A 22,152-nucleotide genomic window follows, 5' to 3' on the forward strand; every position below is an offset into this window, starting at 1 on the left:
CTCTGTCTATTGCTTTCCCTCTTTATTGCCCTCTCTTTTCGGTTGTATCAGATCCTAACATCTTAACATCTTGGGTTATCATTTCACTGTCATACAGTGAATGAGTCAGCACAAATGTGATTATGGTGCAGGTTTCACATCCAAACCAGGATATGATGTCACTTTATGATGTCATTATATAACTGTTTAGATAAAGTGATTATACAGAGCTGATGTATTTGTTCTAACAGATACTCTGATATCTATTTAGCAGCTTGGAGTAAATTTCAGGAATTATAACCACATTTTACATTTTTCTTTTCTTTTACTGTAAACCAGCACATATAAAAGTACACACACAAACATACACACTCTGATTTGGCTTCAGTTCAAAAAGAAGGCACAGACATCCGATGTTTAAGACTTCCTCTTAATAACCAAAAGTGATCAAATATGTAAAATATTAGTCATGATGGTGATGTGCTTTAAGTCAACCTGTGTCCTTCGTTTATGTCACAGGATACATGTTGTGTCGTGTCTACCTATATCACACACATCTTCACAGAATAGGATTCACCAAGAGATTGAATCAGAAAATATCTGATACCACTTTCAGGGCTTTCAGGTCAGTATCTGTCTCAGCACTCATACCCAGCATCAGATTTCAAACCCAAATCAATAAACACAGAGATGTGACAAATCATGTTCTGCACCTATCTATTATATTATCTATCACTCCTCCATAATTTTTTTTGTAATAAGCAAAGGCACACAACATCACTATAGCGATTTTCTGCTGCTGCGGATGGTCCCACATAGATACCCTAAAGATCTCCACAAGTTCTCCACAAGTCTCATCCTTTTTTCAGTGGATAATCGCACCTGGAAACTGTAGGTTTGTACCTAAGACTGTCCTTTGCTCATCTCATCCCATGAAAGATACTGAACATCTTTTCAACACACTGTACTGTTCGCCTTTGCCTCTTCTACTCTTCTATAATGAAACTATTTATAATTCCACTATCCGGTTTCCCCCAGAAGAGGATGAGCTCCCCTCTGAGTCTCCTCAAGGTTTCCTACTCATGTTGTCTCAGGGAGCTTTTCCTTGCCACCCTCACCTCTGACTTGCTCATCAGGGATCTTTTTGTGACATTGTTAAAAGTGCTACACAAATTGAAGTGAACTGAATTGTTTCACAGCATACCTAGTTCAGTGCAATGATACACACAGACCAAGGCTATTTCACTGTGTATAGTTTTCTTTAATTGAGATCTCTATTGTGCTAAATGTAAGTTAGTTAGTTAGTTAGTTAGTTAGTTTGAAAGTTAGGTCAATTAGTTTTACATGCTGTTCATGTAAATTTTTTTATTATTTTATTTTTTTTCCTTTTGGAAAGTCTTACTTCTGACAGCCACCAGGGGCCACTACAAGAAAGATGATGATATAAACAATCTCTTCGCAGGCATTGTTAAAAAGCATGAGTAAGAGCATGAGTAAGAGCTTTTGTCCACACATCCAGTGCTCTGTCTAAGAGGGCAAAACATTGCCAAGACCATCATTTACATTTGTTCTTCACATTTTGCTGACACATTTGTCCAAAAGCAACTTATAGTTTAGACAGGATACACTGAGCAGTTGATGATTAAGGGTCTTGCTCAAGGACGCAGCTGTGGTACCTTGGCAATGCTGGGATTTGAGCTCAAACCTCCAGTAGCCCAAAGCCCTAACCACTGAGCTACCACTTCTTTATTTATTCTCTAAGCAGCAGAAGTCAAGTAGATCATCAGGCAAGTAAACCTCCGTGCAGGTTTGCTGGTTTAGTTAGTGCAGACTCCATTTTCTTTTGAAAAATAGTCAAATAGATGAAAGGCACAATTTTATAAATACATATAAAGCCATGTGCAGAAAATATTTTTTCCTTCTAAATGTAGTCTTGACCAGTTGATGAAATAATGATGAACATGAACATAAACAACATCTTTAAAGTGTTATACAGTCAAGAATTATTACAACAGAATTAATGACACCCTTCAGGAGAATGATTTAGTTGCATATACTAAACCATTTACACCACCATTCAAATTTTCACTCATATTTTCACACAGATAATTGGAGAAACTACTTATCTTTTTTTTCTCACTAACTGAAATCAATGTCATATTTCTCCTAAAAACAAATAATTTGGTGAAATTATTAGCACCCAAAAGAATAAATGTAAGCAAAGTATCTTCTTATATATATATATATATATATATATATATATATATATATATATATATATATATATATATATATATATATATATACATGTATAGAATTTTAACAAAGTTTTTTGCTTCTTTTTTCTTTTTTTAACCTTTAGACATTACAGGAAGAGGCTCAGTGCTGTTATTCTCTCTGGGGGAGGCTTCACTAAATATTAATTGTAGGGATGTAAATAATTTTGAATAATTTTGAGTGTTGTGCAGGATAAATTCAAATTTTCCCTCATACTTTCACTCAGAAAATTGGAGAAACTAGGTTTTTTTTTTTAAACCAACCAAAATCAATGTCATATTTCTCTTAAAAACACATTTGGTGAAATTATTGGCACCCAAAAGAATAAATGTTAACATATATATGTATATATATATATATATATATATATATATATATATATATATATATATATATATATATATATATATATATAAACAAAGTTTTTTTTTTTAACCTTTAGACATTACAGGAAGACGCTCAGTGCTGTTATTTTCTCCAGGGGAGGCTTCACTAAATATTAATTGTCAATCATTTTGATACCAGTGTTGTGCAGAATAAATTGCAGTATATATACTATATATATATATATATATATGTGTGTGTGTGTGTGTGTGTGTGTGTGAGTGTGTGGGTGTGTGGGTGGGTGTTTTTTTAAAAATTCTGTTAAAAAACAAAACTAAATAAAAATAGTAACTAAATAATGTCCTCAAGTTTTAAACTCAGAATATCACATCATCACTAGTGTTTGCAGATTTGTAAATAATCCATACATAACAACTCTCTTTGTCTGAAGTAGCTATTCTCAGTGCTTGTGACCTCCGCAGGCCAAAATTATGTGATTGAGCCACTGTGGTGGTTTGGTGAAATGTAAATGAAGAGTGAAATGTAAGTAGTTACTCCTCTGTGTGGTTCAGCGGTGAAGAACTCCAGTTCTTTGGGCAAGATCATTTTTTATCTTTAGTCATTTTCCTGCTCAAACATGCCTGATTCAAATGAGTTCAACAAATCCGACAAATCAATCCAGTACTCCAGTGTGTTTGAGTAGGAAAACTGGCAAACTGTGCTCCAAGACTCCAAAACTGTGCTCTAGTTGTTATCAAACAGGAAGCTTCTTTTCCTGTCGAATAACCAAGTCTTACCTTCTGAATACAATGTATAAAAATATAACAGGAACTAACTTGTTTCCCGGACATTCCACAACAATAAATGTAACAATAAACAGATATTATTCTTCAAAAAATAAAAATGAGGTGTATTCCCGGCTCACGCCCAGTGATGGACGCTTGGGACTCTGATCAGGATAAAGCAGTTACTGAAGATGATGTGATGTTATCATTGGCAAATTGTTGTGGTATTAAATGGATGTGCTGTCATATACACCCACCATCCAAGAACAAGAATCTGAAGCTACAGTGGGCACAGGTTCACTGAAACTGGACAAATGTTGCCTGGTCTTTTTTCCAGTCCTCACCTGATTTTGGTTGGTGAGCCAGCTGTCTTTTGGTTGATGGTTTTGGTGAACCTGTGCCCACTCTTGCCTCAGATTCTGTGCTTTGCTGACAGGAGTAGAAACTAATGTGGTCTTCTGCAAGGTTCAACGTGTTGAAAGTGCCGAGATGCTTTTCTGCTCACCATGGCTGGAAAGAGTTATGTTGCGTTAGTTTACCTTCCTAGCAGCTCGAACCGGTCTGGACATGCTCCTTTGACTTCTCTCATTCGGGCATTTCCGCCCACAGAACTGCCACTCCTAATGAAGTGGACGGTGAGTGTATAGGCAAATAAATGAGTGTATAGGCAAATAAAGTGGTAATGTATCACACTATGCATTTTTCCTGTAATATTTTCCTGTAATTTCCTGTAATCCTGTATTACTTATAGAGGTGATCTCTCCCCCGCCCTGTATGCGCAGAGCTTGCATGCTCTCCCGCCCTTCAGGGTTTTCCTCCGGGTACTCCGGTTTCCTCCCCCAGTCCAAGGACATGCACTGTAGGCTGATTGGCGTTTCCAAATTGTCCATAGTGTGTGAATGAGTATGTGTGTGTGTGTGTGATTGTGCCCTGCGATGGGTTGGCACCCTCTCCAGGGTGTCCCCAGCCTTGTGCCTTGAGTCCCCAGGGATACGCTCCAGGCTGTGTAGGATAAGCGGTACAGGGAATGGATGGATGGATGGATGCAGGTGAAATGAAGTTAAGATTTTTTTTTTATATTAAAAAAAAAAAAGGTTAAATTGTGTTGTCTTGGGTTAATGGGAGAGAACCTTGCTAATTAGAAAGTAAAAAAGGGAATCTTAAAACGACAAAAGATAAAGAGCCCATACGAATGTAAAGCAAATTTTAATGTGTTTTTTAATCAGAATTGAAAAGGCATCATTATTGGAGAGAAAGAAAGACAGATCTTCAGTGAATGGGAACTCCCTTCCTTCATGTCCACTGTAGTAACGGTGCGCACGTGACTGGTGAAGGCGAGGGCTGCGTCCCAATCTGCGCGCGCACTACCCTAACGCATAGTACGTCCAAATAATACGTCAAATACAGGTTACCATAGTTACCATATGTAGCGTAGTATTTGCACGCGCTGCTTAGTAGGCTACAGTGATGTGAGATTGGGACGCAGCCGAGGTAAATCCTTCCCTTCTGCTTCTGCAGCACGCCTCCGTGATCGAACCGCGGGGCCTCGTGAGGAGGACAGGGCATAAAAGCAAAGGTGGGACAGACAGACAGACAGACAGATAGACACACAGATCTCAGGACTGCACAGGAAGCGGGCATGGCATCCCCGAGCCTGGGGTTTAACGGGGCTCGGAAGAAAGCCGCCGCGAGGAACGGAGTCGTGGAGAGGAGGAATTTAATCACCGTGTGCAGGTACGAGATGAGCGCGTGCGCTTTCATTACACCGGAGATTAATCATCATTATGCGGCTTTACACCAGAAACTGCACAATGCATATCTTTCCATTGTTCAAACTGGTTGCACCTGATTTAAACTGCTTACTATTAAATTCTTTCACCCGGAAATTCTTACTTCATCTCTCTACATTAAACTTCTTTTACTCTGCAGCAGCCTGGATTAATGCAACTGTTTATTTTAATATCTTTGCATTTAGTTGTGACTGTTTTTTCCCCCTTCTACGCTTTTTTGTGATATAAACCCCAGCCACTGAATCAGCATTTTGCTTTGTAAAGGCAAGATCAGTGGAAGTGTGTAAAACGCGTGCTGCACGCAGAAACAGTCAGATCAAGTTGCCAGATTGAGTGTTTTCACTCTGCCGTAAAAATCCATCCGAGCCAGGCTGTTATATCAGGAGTGGCAATGTGTGCAGTCCTATATGCCATTTAAAAAATCTTCATTTCATGCTCAAGCTTTTAATAAAAAAGGCAATATTTGCATTCCTATAAACATAACTGAATAAGACTTGACATATTTGATGAATGCTTCAGTGAAGGGAAGTAGTTACATAATTAAGCGGTGCAATTTATGAAAATTGACTATATTTGTATTAGTTAATCCGTAATAATTATAGGATTAAAAAAATAATAATAATCGAGCACATTTTCCTCCCTCACTTTCCAAACAAATGCAGTTCAATAAGGTGGAGTAAGGATCAATCTGGCAACCATGGCGGTACACTCGCATCACGTCATTTTTATGCAAATTAGCCTGGTGACAGAAGCTGATTTCTGTATTTCATGCTGCTTAGGATTATATCTATATTTTTGTTATTTTTTTTAAACACCAAATCATTGAAGAGTATAATTATAGACGATTCAGTCATTTATTTATTTACCCATTTATCTATTTATTTACTTATTTGTTAAATTTGCACCAGCAAATAGACCTATTATGTGTGTAGCAGGTGTATAATTAGAATTAAATTAAGTGGTGAGAGTGGTATTTATTCCCAAGGGGCAATTAATGAGACTGTGGAAAAGCCAATGAAACTGACCCTATCATTACAGCAACAACACAAAACACATTAAGAGTAGGAATGTCCTGCAGTGACACTATTTTTATTTGTATTTATTTAGAGGTCCCGATATTTGTATCTGTATTTGGATTTAAACCCAAAGTTGGTGAAGCCTAAACCGGGAGCTGTTTTTGTTTTTTTCTTTTTTTCTTCCTGAAATTAAATGTGACCCCTCCCACTGTGCCCTTTGTAAACACTGGAAAGTTCATAATTGGTCTTAACTAGAAATGTTGAGATTGTTTTCTTTTCCCACAATGTTTTGTTTTACTTTCCAAAAAATGAAGATGATGTGATGTTATCATTGGCAAATTGTTGTGGTATTAAATGGATGTGCTGTCATATACACCCACCATCCAAGAACAGGAATCTGAAGCTACAGTGGGCACAGGTTCACTGAAACTGGACAAATGTTGCCTGGTCTTTTTTCCAGTCCTCACCTGATTTTGGTTGGTGAGCCAGCTGTCTTTTGGTTGATGGTTTTGGTGAACCTGTGCCCACTCTTGCCTCAGATTCTGTGCTTTGCTGACAGGAGTAGAAACTAATGTGGTCTTCTGCAAGGTTCAACGTGTTGAAAGTGCTGAGATGCTTTTCTGCTCACCACGGCTGGAAAGAGTTATGTTGCATTAGTTTACCTTCCTAGCAGCTCGAACCGGTCTGGACATGCTCCTTTGACAAACTTGTAGCCCAATTCAAGAGACCACAGTTTAACCACAGTGACCCTGACCAGGCAGTTACTAAGGATGAATGAATGAACCTTGTAAATGCATTGTTCACATTTACGTAATGAATGTAGTCTTTCCTTTTCCCGTGGTCTTAATATCTGACAGCTCACTCACACCCATGCTGTTTTTCCTGTTGTGTTGTTGCACACCTTTAGTTTCAGCCAGATGCCTAATGAACCTTTCTGGCTAGCTTTCTTAAAACAAACAAAACAAAAAAAGGAATAGTGTGCCCTCTATTCGTATTCGTACTGGTATTCGTTTAGAGCACATTATCTGTTCATTCCGAATAATTTATTTGTATTTGGTTACATTTGTAGTGTATATTGGAAGAAGAAATTAAATTAAATATAGTGCATATAAACCGAAAAACCTGCATGTGTATATCTATATATGAATGTAGTAGTGGCACTTTAAGTGTGTGTGTCCGTGTGTGTCCGTGTGTGTCCGTGTGTGTCCGTGTGTGTGTGTGTGTGCGCGTGCCAGAATGATCTCTGGGGTCTGAGGGTGTTTCGGGGCCCTGGAGAAGTTTTGACGCGCCGTGATATTTGTGCATTTTTCATTTGCTTATAAAAATATAAATGTCTAAAGTCTGATTACACTGTAATCAGCACAAACTGGGCTACAATAATATGTGTGCAGCATATATGTACAAGTTTGTATTTTGGAGAAAATAACAGTTATGTGTGGTTATTGAAAAAACAACAAAAAAAAGTTACTGAAATAAGGCCATAAAACTCATTCAAAACATTTGTCCCCAAGACGTTTGAGAACTGGATCTTGTAGCCTAGAGTTTTTGCTTCAAAATGATGTGAAAATCATCCTGGTCACTCATTCAGAGAAAACAATATATTAATTATAGAATAGTATAGAAAGTCCATATGCGAGGAGGCGTGAATGATCATGCATAATGCTGTGGTTCACACCTGAGAAGACAAAGACCCGCCTAATGAGCTGCATCATGAGCCTTTCAGTCAGGTATGTGAAATGCCAAAAGCTAGCCAAAACTATCCCAGATAGCAACAAAATCTGGGTGAGGTCTGGCTTACTTTAGGCCCTTCTGGTTTAATTCTGGCGCAGTTTTTTTTCACAGTCTTGTGTGAAACAGCATTAGGCTGAAATGGCTTTTTTGGCTGAGTCTTGGCTGGAGTTTGGTCCACCAGAAAAAGAAAATAGTCTGCTGCAAACCTGGGTGGGTTTTGGTTAGCCAAAGAGTAAAGAAACAGCTTTACAACCAAAGAAATCTTGTGAAGTGGTTCATTTGTATGTCATACATCAATAAAAAGTTAATTTTGTGAGTGAATTTTAAATGTCTTTTTCATATTGTTTTAACAGCACCAACTTCATATAGGTTTATTCACTAAAATGGTTTATTCAGTAAAATGGAGCAAATACAAATCAAATACTGAGACACTGTCTGACAATCTGCTTCTTTATAATTTGATATCAATCCGAGAATAAAGATCTACAACTAAACAAAAAGTTACAAAGACAAACCTTCATGGATCTGTTACAGTAGTAAAACATTTTTGTGGGATGGTAAAAAGTAAAAATAAAATTAATTAATAAATTAATAATAAAATATACTATAAAATATAGCACCATGTCTTCGGTCCTCTTTTATATTATCAGAATAGGAATTATATAGGACTTACTCATCATAACAACTTGCAGGAAAATCCTCAGATGGATCAATTCGCTCTTCAAAATGCAACCGTTCGTCGTCGGAGTCACAATCTTTTTCTGAGGAAAAGGTACATTCTTCCTCACTGTCCAAAATCATCTGAAAAGCTTCCTCGCCTGAATAGCGTGCCATCTTCCAAACGCGTAGGAAAGTCAAAGAAATAAACTATGTGGAAACTTGATATTTTTATGGCATTGTCCGCGGGGGGCGTGTGCCTTGTACGTCAATCACTGAACTATTTTCCCTGTGAATAGCGGGTGGTTGTATCCCGCCTCAGGTCATTATTAGATAATGAAGTGAGACGGAAAGACTGTACCTCTTTTTCATATGGATTACATAAACTTGACGATTCGGTTCATTTTAGTGACGCGTTTTAAACGGATATGCGCGGAGACTGAGACGGCTGAAAGCACACCCTGTATATTTTCTTTATTTTACAAAAGCACAATGATTTGTTGATATTGTGAGTGTACACAAATAAAAATAGAACCTTTACAGATTCAAACGAGGTATTACTCTTATGTGTACGATCAAAAAAGATGGAGCATTTTAACAACGCTTTGGGAACGCCTCTGCGTTGCCACGCTCTGAATCACATGTGTAATCCGTCCAACGGAATTGCGTGACGTCACCGGAGGGATGACGTAGAGACCCGGAAGTATAAAAACGCATGCGGTGGAGCCGGCGCTAGCTTCTGTTGTTCAGTAAGCGCTCTATGTGTGTTTGTCTGATTTATTGTTGTCTGTCTTTATATATATATATAATATGGCGAAAAGAAGCCTTGACAAGCAGTCTTTTAGACTGTGCGTTTCATTACGGGTGGGGATACTCACAGTCTGTGTGTGGCTTGTTTGGGAGTGGAGTACAGTCGTTCAGCTCTTGAGGGAGCTGATTGCCCACATTGTGTTCGGCTTTCGCTGTTGTCCGGAGGGCGCTCTTTGAGGAGGGCGTACGGTGCCTGTCTCTCCTCAGTGCCCTCGGGAGATCGTTTTGTCAACCCTGCCACCCCCAGTGCTTCAGGGCACAGCGGTCTCCAGCGAGCGCTTCTCCCAGTTCCCGCCCGGAAACGTAGCGGTTCTGGGGGGCTCGCTACCTCCAACGAGGTCTCTAGAACAGCTAAATCGGCTATTCCCTGCTGGTCGTCCGCTTCAGGGCACCGATCTAGCCACTCTAAATACGCCAGAGGTCAGTCTCGAGAGACTGATTCCCTTGGTAGACTTTCTGGCAGTGTGGAAGCTTCTGCCAAATGTCTCAATGGGTCCTGCGTACTGTAGAAAAAGGCTACAAGATCCAGTTCGGGTCTCATCCTCCTTTATTCAATGGGGTTTTTCCCACTCTGGTGGCCCCCGAGCAGGCTCTGGTCATGGATCAAGAAGTACATACTCTCTTGAGGAAGGAGGCCATCGAGGTGGTCCCTCCTCTCGACAGAGAGTCCGGGTTCTACAGCCGGTACTTCATTGTACCGAAAAAAGATGGAGGGTTGCGTCCTATTTTAGATCTGCGTCTGCTGAACCGCTCAGTTATGAGACTCATGCTCACGCTCAAACAGGTTGTGTCTCAAATCAGGTCCGAGGACTGGTTTGTCAAGATAGATCTGAAAGACGCGTAAACAGTGTTTACACTACCTCAGCTGTAATATTTGCACTACTGTCACTTTATCACTTTCAACAGGACTGTGTACTGGTCGGCGTCATAGTTATGTACTGTCTGTTCTGTCTTGTGCTGTCTGCACATATTTGCACTTGTGCACTTTACGTTTAATTTATGTAGTCCCCGTAGTTCTGTGTTGTTCTGTGTTGTCTTATGTGGCACCTTGGTCCTGGAGAAACGTTGTTTCGTTTCACTGTGTACTTGTATATGGCTGAAATGACAATAAACTCCACTTGACTTGACTTGACTTGACTTCCATATTTCCATTCTTCCTCAGCACAGGAGGTATCTGAGGTTTGCTTTTGGGGGCAGAGCTTACCAATATCGGGTTCTTCCCTTCGGTCTTGCACTCTCACCCCACACCTTCACCAAGTGTGTAGATGCTGCTCTGGCTCCACTGCGACTCCAGGGCATCCGCATACTCAATTACATTGACGATTGGTTGATTTTATTTCAATCGGAGCAGATGGCGGTTCGACGTCGCGATGTCATTCTTGCCCATATGAGAGAATTGGGGTTGAGACTGAACGCAAAGAAAAGTGTGCTTTCTCCAGTGCAGAGGACCACTTATCTAGGCGTAGTGTGGGATTCGACCACGATGCAGGCACGTCTGTCTCCTGCTTGGATCAAGTCAATCCTCGCGGCAGTCAAGAGAGTGAGAGAAGGCCAGTCACTCACTGCTATACAGTTTCAGAGACTGTTGGCGGCTGCGTCCAACGTGATACCTCTTGGCCTGCTGTACATGAGACCCTTGCAGTGTTGGCTCAGGACCAAAGGGTTTTCCCCGAGGGGCAACCCATTTCGCATGATCAAGGTCACACGGAGAGGCTTACGGGCCTTGGACATATGGAAGAAACCATGGTTCCTGTTACAAGGAGCCGTGTTGGGGGCTCCTTGTTGTCCTGTAATGCTAACGACGGATGCCTCCCTCACGGGCTGGGGGGCGGTCATGAGTGGCCGCTCTGCCCAGGGTCTGTGGGAGGGGCCCCATCTCAGGTGGCACATAAACTGCTTGGAGATGCTGGCCGTGTTTCGAGCAGTCAGACATTTTCTCCCAGAACCTGGTATCCCTTCTCGAAGACTCTCCTTGGGAGATTCCTGTCAGGCGGGATCTCCTCTCTCAGGCGGGGGGCACCCTATTTCACCCTCGTCCGGAGCTATGGAGGCTGTGGCCCCTGAGGGGGCACAGCTCGTAGCCTCGGGTCTCTCAACCGAGGTTGTAGAGACCATACTCCAATCCAGAGCTCCCTCCATGAGGAAATCGTACGCCGCTAAGTGGCATCTGTTCACGTCATGGTGTAAAAACCGTCAGTTAGAACCAGTTAACTGCCCGGTTGGTTCAGTGCTGGAATTTCTGCAAGAGCGGTTTGCCACAGTGTTATCCCCATCCACTTTACAAGTTCATGTGGCTGCTATTGCTGCATATCATGCTCCGCTGGGTGGGCAATCTCTGGGGAGAAACCTATTAGTGACGCGTTTGCTCCGTGGTACCAGGAGACTGAGGCCCCCGGTACGACCTAGAGTGCCTTCTTGGGATTTGGCCGTGGTTTTAGAGGCCCTTTCTAAACCTCCCTTTGAACCTTTGGAGGAGGTGTCTTTGAGATTTCTTACAGTCAAGACTGTATTTCTATTAGCCATCTCTTCCCTGAAGAGAGTCGGCGACCTTCAGGCTCTTTCTGTGGCCCCCTCTTTTCTAGAGTTTGCCCCTGGTATGACCAGAGCCTTTTTTTTACCCCAGACCGGGGTATGTTCCTAAGGTGCCCTCTGTGGTTCCACGGCCAGTCGTGCTTCAGGCATTCTGTCCACCTCCCTTTCAGGACCAGGACCAGAAAAGGCTTAATTGTGTGTGTCATATATACATACGTCCACAGAGCTGCCCTGTGGAGGATGTCGGACCAGCTGTTTGTCTGATACGGTCCTTATAAGAAGGGTCTTCCTGCAAACAAGCAGACCCTCAGCAGGTGGATAGTGGATGCTATTACTACTTCTTACGAGTCCTCTGATCTCCTCTCTCCGTTGGGGGTCAAGGCTCATTCTACCCTAAGTATGGCGGCCTCCAAGGCCTTCTCCTCTGGTGTTTCTCTCCAGGATATTTGCAATGCTGCGGGATGGTCTACCCCTCTGACTTTTGTCAGGTTTTATAGCCTTGACCTTGATGCCGCTCCTGGCTCCTCAGTTCTCTCGACCTAGTTGTGCCCTTCCACACTAGACAGGGATTTGTCAGTCTGGTGGTGTTAGATACTCGTTCCCAAAGCGTTGTTTGACGCAGCTCGAGTTCCCGAAGGGGAACGTCCCTAGGTTACATCTGTAACCATGGTTCCCCGAGGGAACGAGACGCTGCGTCTCGGTACCATACTTCCTGCATCCCTGCAAGCGCTTCCTTTACTTCCTTGACGTCATGCGATTCCGTTGGATCGATTACACATGTGATTCAGAGCGTGGTCACGCAGAGGTGTTCCCAAAGCATTGTTTGACGCAGCGTCTCATTCCCTCGGGGAACCATGGTTACAGACGTAACCTAGGGACGTTCTTTTCGCTGTTATCATTAAAAACTGCAAGTGGTGGCGCCGGCGCCCCCGTCAACCGCAGAGGGTTAATCAGCCCGATGGCTCTCATCTTGACAGTCGTGCTCCTCAGCACAACACAGTTCAGAGGCTGGATGAAGGACATGATACTGATGACTAATAAGTCCTATGAATTTGGCCACAGGGAATATCATGCTCAGGGACTGATTTTTTTAAAAAAATTTTATTGAGGTTCACTGAAACCAGTAAAAGGAGAATTCACTAATGCTGTTTGTAAAAGAGCTGAGAGTAGAAGGGATAGATGTATGGAGAATTATTGCGTGAAATTATTTACTTTGCCTTTTTTTCAATTGTTGTTTCGGTTCTGTCTCCAAATTCTAGTTTCTCATCAAGGAGAGCGGCAGAGTATTCATTAGGGATGTAAGGGTCACACTTTTTACATTTTTGAAACAATGCTGATGTTAGAGTTTGGCATATTTCCTGATAACAATCCAGTTCCTGCGAACTTCTGTTGCCAAGATGTGCGAAACATCAGAGAATGCAGTGTGCAATCAGCCATAACATTAAAACCAGCTGCCTAATATTGTGTAGGTCCTCCTTGTGCCGCAAAACAGCTCTGACCCGTCGAGGCACGGACTCCACAAGACCTCTGAAGGTATGCTGTGGCATCTGGCACCAAGACGTTAGCAGCAGATCCTATAAGTCCTGTAAGTTGTCCTGTAAGGAGGTGGGGCCTCCATCGATCAGATTTGTTTGTCCAGCACATCCCACAGATGCTCAATCGGACTGAGATCTGGGGAATTTGGAGGCCAACTCTTTGTCATGTTCCTCAAACCATTCCTGAACAATTTTTGCAGTGTGGCAGGGCACATTATCCTGCTGAAAGAGACCACTGCCATTAGGGAATACCATTGCCATGAAGGAGTGTACTTGGTCTACAACAATGTTTAGGAAAGTGGTATGTGTCAAAATAACTTCCACATGAATTCCAGGACCCAAGGTTTTCCTGCAGAACAATGCCTAGAGCATCACACTGCCTCTATCAGCTTGCCTTCTTCCCTTGGACAACTTTTGGTAGCTATTAACCACTGTATACCAGGAACAGCCCACAAGACTGGCCATTTTGGAGATGCTCTGACCCAGTTGTCTAGCCATCACAATTTGGCCCTTGTCAAAGTCGTTGGATCCTTATGCTTGCCCATTTTTCCTGCTTCCAACACATCAACTTCGAGAACTGACTGTTCACTTGCTGCATAATATATCCCACCCCTTGACAGGAGCCATTGTAACGAGATAATCAAGTGTTATTCACTTCACCTCTCAGTGGTTTTAATGTTATATCGGTGTATGAGAGAGAAGTGAGAGAGGATATTTCAATTATATGGATGTCACTTTCTTTTTTTGTGCTCTTTTTTTCTGTTGTTTTAATAAATGTACTTTTTGCCAATGTTTTTCTTTGTTTTGAACGTGCTATGGGAAAGACCTGCATTTAAAAATTCAAATTCAACATTATAGGTTATGGTTTTGCAGGATTCCCAGGGAATAGTAGAAAAGTTTCTAAATTGCTCCTTATACATAAAAAAGATGTAGTTTTGTATGCACAATAAAATTGGGATTCATCAAATGTGTGCACACATCATAAACACTGTACACAATGAAACATAATAAATACCAATTGTTTGTAGGGTCTGTGTGCATAAATGTCACTGCTCATTTAAATACAGACATGCATATGGTATGTACGCTACGCTTCAAAAGATACCTGAAAAAAGGACTCCGACATTTTGTTACTGCCACGTAGAACAAAGTGAACAAAGCAGAGATTTTAATTTTGATCAGTACAGTGGAGAGTTATTAAGCTGTGCTGTGTAATATTCATTCTGTCTTTTTTGTGAACCTGCTCAATAATTTTTCTAGAGGCACAGAAAGAGTGTATGGCACGTTTTCTGTTTTCTTGATCTGGATTTTTTTGTTGGCTCAGAGAAGGGAAATGTCACGAGAAACTGCAGCAGATGTCATTCTGCATCCTGACACATGGTTTACTGCTGTCGGAACTTTTAGTTTTTCAAAGCATTGTAGTATAGAATTATGAAATGATTATAGTATATTATAAGTCAAAAGGATTACAGAAGCATCAATCAATGAATACAGCATTTAAAAAAACATCAATTATTTATAATCTTCTCTTCTACTTCCTTATGGACTGAACCAAGTGCTCAATAAATCCTGTAGAAATGATCAGTGTATGAAAAACTGGCCTTAGTTCAGAGATTCCAGTTTTTTAAACAAGAAGCCTTGTAGATTCTCTAGCAGATCCTGTATTGTGGCCAATCACATGCATTTATGTAAAAACAACAAAATGACAACACGAGCAGAGTGTTTAAAGGCAATGGGACAGTGAAGTTTACGAATATTATTCCAAGTCACATTCAAAACAGAGTCCATGGCTATAGTCAAAAGTGGTAACATAAAGCACCACTATGAAACAAAACATCACCACTTCGTCTTATTTATAGTACTACAACTATATTGTCACCATTCAGTCATGTAACAAATTGTAGTTTAATACCTCTGATCAAAACTAATGTCTTTATCAGTCTAAATGGTGTGATTTGGAGTAATTCATGTGTATATATTTAGTGGCTGAGTTGTGTCAAGTGGTGCCTCGTGCAGTGTCTTTGAAGTAGGATAAGCCATCGTCGCATGGTGCCAGCTGAAATGCCCGCTAATGTCAGACACCACCGGGAGACTCAGCAGGAGCACCTCGTTGTGTAGGCCACTAGTTAACACATTAGCAATCTTCTTTCCTCTGTGGTGAAACAGAACGAAGGAATATGAGGATAAACAAATAAACATGCCACATGCTTTCAGGGATATTACAATATTATCAATAGCAAAAGACATTTAGTCTGACAGGAATCTTATCAGGTATTAGATTCAGGACTCCCCTTAAAGTCATTATAAACCATAACTGAGACTTTATCAGTCATTTACTCACAAATCATTTAGCTTCTCATTTGCGCTTAGAATATGGCTAAGATTTTTAAATAACATTAGCTCTTGTTTATCTAGCTAACTAAATTAAAGTTACACCAAAAAGTTTCACCTTCCCAGAAGAAATATACATGGTAGCTAGAGCTAGCTAGAAAACCTGAAGATAATATTGCAATAATGGCTAACAAACAGTACAGTCTGGAAAAAGCCATTGTAAGTCGTTGGAGCTGAATTCTGGAAAACAGACAAAAAAAAAAAAGAGAAAGAAAATCAGGTTTGGACCAAAATTGAGTTTTTCTCCCAACATCATACGTACATTAACATTTCTACTTTAAGAAAACCTAAGTATATTTTACCAAAACAGTGTGGAAATGTTTTTATTTAATACATTCTGCCTAAAGGTGACTAAAACCTACATGTGATTTTTTGCACAATTTGAAGTTTTTGAATAGCTACACACTGTAACAGACACCAGCTTTCAAAATGCCCATGATGGTCCATCATCATCATTTAAATTCCCTAATAAAAAGACATTAATAACAAGAGATTTAGTCGATAGGACTGTCTGAATGAATCAGTGATTATTCCCCCACCAACATTAGCATGAGAAGAGTTGAGTGAATAAATGCAAAGGATCCAGTTAGTCAAAGTGACTTTTATCCTCAGAAGATGGGACCGAGACTGATGTGGATGATGCTAATAATCAAAGTGAGAACTCGTTTCCCATTGTGAGCTTATAATTCTTTAACAGTAATGTTGCAAAGTAGATTAGGTAAATAATGTAGAGGTAGGAGAGGCGTATTGCAGTGGAAAGGGAATTGAATCTTTTTTAATTGGATTTTCTCTGTATTCCCAGTGAGAATACTAGAAATTTAATTCTAGCTGAAATATGTGCAAAAGAGAAACAGTACAGTTCAGGAAAAAGTTTTTCAGAACTACTGTATATATTGTAGAAAATGACAAAAATTGACCATGTGAAGGGTTTTTGCACATATAGTGCAGCCCTAATGCCAAACCTGTGCTTCGTCCTGTTGATACATTTTGCAATCTTTTTGGCAAAGCCATGCTGATTTATCGTGTCTCTGTTCAGCCACTTAATACCATTTGAACTGAAAGCAAGACTAATATGAAACCCTGGCTGTCACAAGACGACGTATCAGCGGTTTTCAAGGATAGAAGTGTGATCACCACAGAGTCGCAGCATCCATCACTGTGTCACACATACGGCCCTGAGAATAGCAGCTCAGAGTCTATTATTGCAGCTGTCGATCTCTCTCTCTCTCTCTCTCTCTCTCTCTCTCTCTCTCTCTCTGTCTCACTCACACACACACACACACACACACACACACACACACACACACACACACACACAAATGTACACCCTTTTTTTCTGCACACTTAAAGAGTCTGGCCTGTTTTCTGCCATTTATATTAATTGATCTGGATGTTTTGTTGGTTCAGAGAGGGGAAATGTCACATGAGAAATTAGCACTGAAATGTCATTTTACCTCCCAGCTGCAGAACCCAGCTGCTGTGTTCAAAAGTCTTTGGAAAGCAATGCGCAAGAAGCGTTAAGAACGTCATTTCACAGTAATTAAATTTAATAAAGACAGGTGGTACAAAAGGTCTAAAATGATTTCCCTATTAATTTCCTCTCAGGAAAATACAATCAGTGTGCTGAGTGCGTGAAGGAACTGAAGTACTGAATTCGGTAAATGTTAATATGTCTATGCATATTAAATATGTTTACCATGATTTTTAAAACTCCTCAACTCCTTTTACATGGCTGATTCTGATTATGGTGGTTTGGTCAAATTTGTCATATGTTTTACACTTAAACCAGAGGCTTTCTGAGTACTACTGTATAAAATGATTTGGGGAAGGTTACATAAGAATCTGCTTTGTCAGATTATCATGTCATGTTGAAAATACTTGAGTAATTGTACTTCGTTATTATTCTTAAGTGTTATTTCGGGGTATTTTCTTTGAGTGTTACTGAAATTGAATAACTGTATTATTACTTACATTTCCAAGAAAAAAAAAAAGCATTGTACATGTGTGTGTCTGTGTGTGTTCAAAATGCTTGTTACAAATCTTCTTCTCTCGTTCAGACAATGACTGTAAGCTATATATCAATAGAATATGCTCCTGTATAATTCATTTATATTTCAGTTTAGCATCTAATCAGGTTCATTTCATGTAGAAAAAATATCAAGAATTGTGCCGATTCATCATCGTCTGTGACCCTCTCATGCTACACAATGAAGTTATCGCTATAGCTGTCTGTGTGTGTCTGAATATGGATAAGCCTGGCCCTACCTTGGTAACATGATGGCGTAAACAAAGACTCATGTAAAATGAGGCGTCTCGTTTGCCTCCCTAGAAGGCATGAACTCCATGTAATTTGAAAAGGCATGTTGAGGTCAGTTTTGCTAATTTGCTAGTGTTAACTGACTGGTTAGCCTGTTTTCTAGGTTAATGCCAGGTTATACTATCATCGATTCTAGTAGCTAACATAATCAGCTAAGCAGCAGGTAAAATTTTGGCAAATGGTAAACATTGTTTATATACATGATATTTTACTTGAGGGGTCCCTGGAGGACTAGTGGTTAGGCCCCGGCGCTCTCACCACTGTGGCACGAGTTCGATTCCTGGCCAGGGAACCACACGACAGTGCACTCCCAGTGCCGGTCCCAAGCCCGGATAAAATTGGGGAGGGTTGCGTCAGGAAGGCAAAACAAGTTATTTTCTATTAAGACTTACATTATAGGAGCTATAGAAAGCCATTCCCAAAATTTCTATCAATTGGATTTAAAGCAAGACTAGTAAGAATCTCCTCTGTCACATAATGACGTATCAGTTTTTTGTTTAAAAAAGAAATGTATGATCCTCACCGAGTCACAGCAGGCATCTCTGTATCAGACATATGGCCCTGAGAATTGCAGCTCTCATTGTAGCCCTCTGTCTTTATTAGAGAGTACATTGAGCATCCACCAGTGAATGAGCTGTTACTATACAGACGATAATGAGAGCTGTTGCTGTAGAAATAATAATGTTCCTATTACTGTAGCTGTTACCATAGAAACGATAGCTTTTACTATAGAAACAAGAACGTATTAGAAGGAGGGCTTTGACAAAAACCTGTGATTTGCTTTGCAACCAGCAATACTGTTAGAGCTGCTGTAATAGAAGATTAATCAACACCATCTGACCAATCAGATTTGAGAATTTAACAGCACTGTGCTCTAAGGCGCTATAACCATTCTCAAACTCCAGATAGATTGCTGCATTCCTCTTATAAAACCCCACATGCTGTGTGTCATCATTTCTGCTTCATTAAGCTCTTCCTAGCTGAATATGCATTACAGAGCTCTCCCTCTCTCTCTCTGCAACTTGCAATAAGAGACACACACACACACACACACACACAATCTGAAACTTTGTTATCCAACATAGGGATGTTGACTGGGGCTGTATTCTCATCTGATGATGCAAGTTAGACGTCATGGAAAAAGCCTTTAGCCTGTCTGTTAGTCAGCCTTGATAACGCTGGATGTCTCAATGGCCAGTGGTCAAATGTGTGTGTGTGTGTGTGTGTGTGTGTGTGTGTGTATGGAAGAGAATAAGTGAGAGAGATTGACTAACAAACAGAAAGCCTCTGATCTCAAGTGCTCTGCTCGCTGTAAATAAAACTCCTCCTTCTGATGTAGTCTTCAGAAGCACTCCTGCAGAGCTTGATAAGAAGTCGAATTTCAGTATTATGAATGACATTTGAAGGCTGCGCTTTTCTTGCTCATATTTCATTGGACTTTTGTATGAAGAGTTCTGCTTCTCTGGAAAATTACTACCATTATTATCCACAATTATTACTGAAGTACACTGCAGTTACATCCTGGATTCTTCTTCAGATTCTTCATACAACAGATGTGTATATATGTGTATGTATGTACGTGTGTATATGTGTGTGTGTATGTGTGTGTATATATATATATATATATATATATATATATATATATATATATATATATATATATATATACGTCTGACATATATATGGTGTTCTGTCACGACATGAATCTTCCTACCATCAGCTTAAACCAGGAGTTTTCAAACATTTTGTAGACTCCTTTGACTGTAAAATACATTTGACCCTGTTAGTGCAAATTTATTTCATGGACATTGTTTAAAATGTGTGCAATAATATTTTACCTATTAATTAGAGCCATATTGTTTTCTATTCCTGAACTGTTCACCGACCAAACACATCAGGTCCAAGTTGACATTATTTTATAGGCTGACTTTTTGAGATATTGAGGTACGGATTAAACCCATTCCATTAAGTGACAAGTCAGACAGGCCAATAACAATAAGAACTCAATATTAAATATAATAAATATTTTTTATAATGGTGGATTCCAGTACTGTAACTAATTTTTTTAAAAATCACAGACCCCTGGTTGTTCTTCAGAGATCCCACTTTGAAAACCACTGCCTTAAACACATACCTATGTCTCAGTCTTAAATGAATTCCTATTGGATATAGTATATTGTATTGTACAATATGTTTATCCTACAGTATGTAGTAGGGGGGAAGTTATACTTCAAAAACAAACCCAGACCTGCTGTATCCGTATTCACATTTCTGAGTCGTGCTCTGTTCCTGTTTATATCTCTCTGGTTTAATTGTTTTTTATTCCTGATTTCGCTGTTATATTTTCGTATTTGGCTCCTTCGTTTTTCTGTTGAATTACCTGCAACTACAAAAAGTACATCCGAGTCCCTGGATTATATTACTGATTCCTCTTTCCTTTCAGCTTCAAAGTCATAGCTATGAAAAGAAACCTATTTGCTCTGCCTTCATGGGCATCTTTAAACAGTGTCTCCAAGCTCAACAGTGGGTGATGATTAATTTCCTCTATCTGACACAGTTTATAACAGAACATTGTTAGACATGCCATTTGGTGCATGATTGTTTGCTGAAGTGGTAAAAAAAAAATCACTTGTTTAGTGTGTAAACAGACATCTGGCTCATGTTCCTTTTCTTGTAAAGGTTAACAAGGCTCAGCAGACTTGTTCGGACACTGGTTCATGAGCTCCAGCTGCTCGGTCGAAAGGGAATGTGACGAAGCTTGTTGTTCCTGATCTATTTTTAAGTTTTGCCTGGTTTCAGGTGGTGTTTACTTTGCCCAGGTTTAAACAGGAAGTTCAGATAGGAACTTTTTGTTGAGGTTTGTCTCATCATGTCTTTGTCAATCAGTTGCATCAATAAATGCAATATAGTGTCACAATATTACCATGTAATGTTCATATGCAGGGGTGGACAAATTATACATTTTTTGGCTAACCCACTGAGCAAGTAAGAGCATCAGTGAGCTGCCTAGTCTCGTGTTCTGATTGCCTGAAAATCTATTTGAAGTGGTGAAAAAGTGGCAACTAACATAATGAAATACCTTAGGATGAACTAGTTAACTAGTGCGTTAATACAGACTAAGAGAAACTAATGCATTTATGATCATTACAAAGTTTCTAAGTCTCCCTAGCATCTTTATTTTCACCATTAGGTGATTGTTATTTATACTATCAGAAGAGTTATATGACAGCTTTATTTTGCTTGGTTTCCAGTATTTCCACATGACAGTGCGGAATCGATCATCTGTCATCTGTGTACGTTAATTTATCCATCTAGTAAAAAAAAACGTTCTACCGTTAGTCAGATCATTCCTCGGTTGATGTGTGCAGTGCAGCAGGCGGTGATGTTTAGAACGAATAGCATGTGCTATAATTACAGCATTGAGGTGCATCGCACTATATTTTAATATAGCTACATACTAAATGAAAACTTTTGAGAAAAAGTAGGTTTGTTTTTCATTTTCTGGTTGTTGATTCTGCCAACTACAAATAGAAAATGAAAAACCTAGGCATGCAGTCTGCTTGCCCCTGGCACCTGGGCTACTGTTTTGTCCCCTTTTAATATGGTTAATGTTAAGATTCGGGAACATATTTCACATTCACAGGGTGTCCATCCATCCATCCATCCATTCTCTGTACCGCTTACCCTAGACAGGGTCATGGGGTAACCTGGAGGCTATCCCAGGGGACTCAGGGCACAAGTGGACACACTGGACGGGGTGCCAACCCATCACAGGGCACAATCGCACACACATTCACACACTACGGACAATTTGGAAATGCCAGTCAGCCTACAATGCATGTCTTTGGACTGGGGGAGGAAACCAGAGTACCCGGGGGAACCCCCCGAAGCATGGGGAGAACATGCAGACTCCGCATACAGGGCGGAGGTGGCATTCGAACCCCCAACCCCGGCTGTACGAGGCAAACCCCCCTCACAGGGTGTCAGCATCACCTGTTGTATACAGCA

At 40.3% G+C, this 22,152-nt stretch overlaps 1 protein-coding gene across 5 annotated transcripts in view; it reads left to right on the forward strand.

The window, feature by feature from the left end:
• The first annotated feature begins 4,669 nt into the window (after positions 1-4,669).
• rundc3b (RUN domain containing 3b) overlaps positions 4,670-22,152 on the forward strand; it is a 35,427-nt gene continuing 17,944 nt past the window's right edge. For 2 of the 5 annotated variants that reach the window (XM_026923887.3, XM_026923890.3), the window contains exon 1: positions 4,679-5,099. In XM_026923887.3, coding sequence (XP_026779688.2) covers positions 5,005-5,099 — 95 coding nt within the window. In that variant the 5' untranslated portion in view covers positions 4,679-5,004. Of the gene's footprint in view, positions 5,100-22,152 lie in introns of all 5 variants that reach the window. The other 3 variants (XM_026923889.3, XM_053228129.1, XM_026923888.3) reach the window with 3 other exon arrangements.

The sequence above is a fragment of the Pangasianodon hypophthalmus genome, chromosome 22, assembly GCF_027358585.1.
Source record: "Pangasianodon hypophthalmus isolate fPanHyp1 chromosome 22, fPanHyp1.pri, whole genome shotgun sequence".
Classification (NCBI taxonomy): Eukaryota; Metazoa; Chordata; class Actinopteri; order Siluriformes; family Pangasiidae; genus Pangasianodon; species Pangasianodon hypophthalmus.